General features: G+C 43.5%; 2 protein-coding genes across 2 annotated transcripts; both read left to right on the forward strand.

Annotated features, from left to right (window-relative positions):
* The first annotated feature begins 340 nt into the window (after positions 1–340).
* On the forward strand, positions 341–2,564 carry LOC148086972 (flavin-containing monooxygenase 5-like). Its single transcript, XM_087783028.1, has 7 exons — positions 341–474; positions 924–1,112; positions 1,190–1,355; positions 1,647–1,789; positions 1,867–2,066; positions 2,200–2,335; positions 2,391–2,564. The coding sequence occupies exons 1-7, from the start codon at positions 343–345 to the stop codon at positions 2,562–2,564; spliced, it is 1,140 nt and encodes a 379-aa protein (XP_087639154.1). The 5' UTR covers positions 341–342.
* A 466-nt stretch (positions 2,565–3,030) lies between these two features.
* On the forward strand, positions 3,031–3,809 carry LOC148086973 (flavin-containing monooxygenase 5-like). Its single transcript, XM_087783029.1, has 3 exons — positions 3,031–3,200; positions 3,334–3,469; positions 3,525–3,809. Exons 1-3 carry the CDS (start codon positions 3,070–3,072, stop codon positions 3,807–3,809), a joined length of 552 nt encoding a protein of 183 aa, XP_087639155.1. The 5' UTR covers positions 3,031–3,069.
* Positions 3,810–4,035: the final 226 nt, after the last annotated feature.

The raw sequence follows: 4,035 nt of genomic DNA on the forward strand, positions 1-4,035 counted from the left end.
ATGCTGTTGAGACAAGCTCAGTCTGCAGTTAAAGGATTTTTCCCCCTTAAATTGCAATGAAGGTTAATTTAAGGCTCTCTCGTTCTCTCGGGGCGTCTACTGTCAGAACTTTCTATCAAAAATCATTGTCAGCAATTTGCTTGGTTGTCATAGCTAACTGATGATCAAATAGATAATGTTTAATAGTGGCATGAATTTAACTCATTTCATTCAAATCTTTCAAAATTTGATTATTGCAAACTACCACCATGCTCATTTTGGTCCATTAAGCTTATTTTTAGCTCTACCTGATGTAGGTTTTGAACACTAAAAGTAAATTTGTTTTCCAGGAGCTTCTCCAACATGGTTCATAGGGTTGCAGTGATCGGGTCAGGACCTTCTGGTCTGTCCAGCATGAAGGCTTGTCTGGAGGAGGGCATGGTGCCCACCTGCTTCGAAAGCAGTGATGACCTGGGTGGGCTATGGAAGTTCAAGGCAAGTGAAGTGATATACATTGAGTAAATGCAAAAAAATGTGACTATAAAACATTGCTGGAGTTTGTGCCTCTCTAAGTCTGGTAAAGATTCTGCTCTGAATGAGGGCACTACTCGCTCAAAACACTTCACTATGATGGGAGTGAGTGCTACTGGTCTGTAGTCATTCATGCAGGTGGGTGGGTTTTGCTTGGGAAGGCGGACGATGGATGTGGTCTTGAAGCAGGTCAGAACATTACTCTGGTTGAGGGAAAGGTTGTAGATGGTGGTGAGAACATCATCCAGCTCGTTCACACATGCTGTGAGGGCGCGGCCTAGGATGTTATCTGGTCCTGCTGCTTTCTGGGGGTTGATTTTCCTCAGTGCCTTGTTAACCTGTTCTGGTGATAGGTAAATGAATACATGTGAATACCTGAACATTAATGGTTGTTAAACTATGTTCCTTTACAGGAGGTGTCGGAGCCCAACAGAGCCAGCATCTACCGCTCCCTCACCATTAACGTTTCCAAGGAGATGATAAGCTACAGTGACTTTCCAATCCCTGCCGATTATCCAAACTACATGCACCACTCCAAAATCATAAATTACTTCAAGATGTACGCAGAACACTTTCAACTGCTGGAACACATTCATTTCCAGGTAGAAGTTACTTGTGAAATATCAGCATTAAAATTAACCGATAGTGTTGTACTCAACACTAATAGTTAATTTTTCAGACATTAGTGACGAGAGTCACACAGAGGCCAGATTTCACTCGTACTGGTCAGTGGGAGGTTGTGACTGAGAACCGAGATGGACAAAAGGAAAAGCATGTTTTCGATGCCGTCATCTGCTGCTCTGGTCACTACACCTACCCAAACCTGCCACTCAAGGACTTCCCAGGTACAGCTTTACATTGTTTTCATGACTTCTCATTAACAATTTTATTGTTTTCTAGTCAGCTGCAATTACAACTTGTAGTTTGGGGGGTTACACAATTATCACCCCAATAGACTTTAAAATCTAACACAAGGTTATTGACAACGATAGAAGACATGGAACCAAAGCCATAGCAGCGTCATATCAGCTTTTGAACAACTGAAAAGTTTAGAAATACCAACTGGTTGTCCACGTGTTGGTAATAAAAAGACAGGTGTTACATGATTATGGTCACAAGGATCTTTCCTCTTACAGGAATTGAGACGTTCGAAGGTAAATACCTCCACAGCTGGGACTACAAAGGACCAGAAGACATGTATGGGAAACGAGTGGTGGTCATTGGTATTGGAAACTCAGGCAGTAACATTGCAGTGGAAACCAGCAGAGTTGCAGAACAAGTTGATCTACAGTTGCTTGTACATAAGGTTGTATGTTATTCACACTAACAATGCATCGATTGTTACTTTATCTTTAGGTCTATCTGAGCACCCGGCGTGGTGCCTGGGTCATCCGTCAAGTCTCTGATAATGGCCTGCCAGTAGACATGAAGTACAACACCCGATTCGTGCACATTTTGTTCCAGCTCTTTCCAATGGCATTCTTCAACTGGTTTGGGGAAAGGAAACTAAATGCCATGTACGACCACACCATGTATGCTCTCAAACCAAAGCACAGGTGAGTCTTTCAACTGGCGTTGGGTTTGATGAACCGAAAACACATTAAAACTTTTTGTCTGTTCAGTACCTTGTCTGCTCATTGCCTATTTTCTTGTTAAATAGAAGAAAAAAAAACATTTGTAAATTTACAGGTTCTTTAGTCAGATTCCTGTGATCAATGACGACCTGCCCCTGAAGATTCTTTCTGGGGCCGTTGTTGTTAAAACCAACGTAAAAGAGATCTGTGGCTCTACTGTTGTGTTTGACGATGGCAGCACTGTGGAAAAGGTTAGTAGAATGGTCAGTTGAAAACTGATGTCAAAACAAGTGTGTCTGGTCACAGGTGGACATTTTAGTCTTTGCGACTGGCTACAACTACGACTTCCCCTACCTACCCAAAACTCCCTATACATCACCGGTCAACGAGTGGGTTTGTACAAGCATGTGCTCCCACCAAACATGGAGCATCCCACTCTGGCAGTGGTTGGATTCATCCATGCCTTTGGAGCCATCATGATTCAGGCAGAGATGCAAGCACGCTGGGTCTCAAGGGTCTTCAAAGGTGAGAAAAATAACTCTTTTGTGGTCAATAGTCGCAGCCATCTTAAAAAAAATATTCTATTTTAGCCGGTATCAAGATCAGTAATAAAACTGTAAAACTGGAGTCCGTTTCTGTCGCTCCAACACGACGTCACGTCCGGATCTTATGCTTTGCTTTATGGAGAGAAAAAGGTCAAATGCAGAGTGTAACGGGTCGTTTATTCGCCGCTTCAAGTCAAACAAAGATACAAGCTTTTACGATCGATCGGTCGCGCTCTTTGCCGGCAGCTCTACAGATCGATAGCTCCGGGAAAGACGGTCCCGAATGATAGAAATATCGCTATATTTAAGGCAAATTTCCGGGCCGAAAGGTCCTCCCCCTATCGCCCTATTGGTTCCTTCAAACGAGGAAGGTCTATCTGAGCACCCGGCGTGGTGCCTGGGTCATCCGTCAAGTCTCGGATAATGGCCTGCCAGTAGACATGAAGTACAACACCCGATTCGTGCACATTTTGTTCCAGCTCTTTCCAATGGCATTCTTCAACTGGTTTGGGGAAAGGAAACTAAATGCCATGTACGACCACACCATGTATGCTCTCAAACCAAAGCACAGGTGAGTCTTTCAACTGGTGTTGGGTTTGATGAACCGAAAACACATTAAAACTTTTTGTCTGTTCAGTACCTTGTCTGCTCATTGCCTATTTTCTTGTTAAATAGAAGAAAAAAAAACATTTGTAAATTTACAGGTTCTTTAGTCAGATTCCTGTGATCAATGACGACCTGCCCCTGAAGATTCTTTCTGGGGCCGTTGTTGTTAAAACCAACGTAAAAGAGATCTGTGGCTCTACTGTTGTGTTTGACGATGGCAGCACTGTGGAAAAGGTTAGTAGAATGGTCAGTTGAAAACTGATGTCAAAACAAGTGTGTCTGGTCACAGGTGGACATTTTAGTCTTTGCGACTGGCTACAACTACGACTTCCCCTACCTACCCAAAAACTCCCTATACATGACCGGTCAACGAGTGGGTTTGTACAAGCATGTGCTCCCACCAAACATGGAGCATCCCACTCTGGCAGTGGTTGGATTCATCCATGCCTTTGGAGCCATCATGATTCAGGCAGAGATGCAAGCACGCTGGGTCTCAAGGGTCTTCAAAGGTGAGAAAAATAACTCTTTTGTGGTCAATAGTCGCAGCCATCTTAAAAAAAATATTCTATTTTAGCCGGTATCAAGATCAGTAATAAAACTGTTAAAACTGGAGTCCGTTTCTGTCGCTCCAACACGACGTCACATCCGGGTCTTATGCTTTGCTTTATGGAGAGAAAAAGGTCAAATGCAGAGTGTAACGGGTCGTTTATTCGCCGCTTCAAGTCAAACAAAGATACAAGCTTTTACGATCGATCGGTCGCGCTCTTTGCCGGCAGCTCTACAGATCGATAGCTCCGGGA

The sequence above is a fragment of the Callionymus lyra genome, chromosome 2, assembly GCF_982586985.1.
Source record: "Callionymus lyra chromosome 2, fCalLyr1.hap1.1, whole genome shotgun sequence".
Taxonomy (NCBI): domain Eukaryota; kingdom Metazoa; phylum Chordata; class Actinopteri; order Syngnathiformes; family Callionymidae; genus Callionymus; species Callionymus lyra.

Coding starts and splice junctions, on each gene's coding strand:
- LOC148086972 (XM_087783028.1), top strand. CDS start 343: ATGGTTCATAGGGTTGCAGTGATCGGGTCAGGACCTTCTGGTCTGTCC. Junction 475..923: donor GTGGGCTATGGAAGTTCAAG/GCAAGTGAAGTG, acceptor GTTCCTTTACAG/GAGGTGTCGGAGCCCAACAG. Junction 1,790..1,866: donor CCAGCAGAGTTGCAGAACAA/GTTGATCTACAG, acceptor CTTTATCTTTAG/GTCTATCTGAGCACCCGGCG.
- LOC148086973 (XM_087783029.1), top strand. CDS start 3,070: ATGAAGTACAACACCCGATTCGTGCACATTTTGTTCCAGCTCTTTCCA. Junction 3,201..3,333: donor GCTCTCAAACCAAAGCACAG/GTGAGTCTTTCA, acceptor GTAAATTTACAG/GTTCTTTAGTCAGATTCCTG. Junction 3,470..3,524: donor ATGGCAGCACTGTGGAAAAG/GTTAGTAGAATG, acceptor GTCTGGTCACAG/GTGGACATTTTAGTCTTTGC.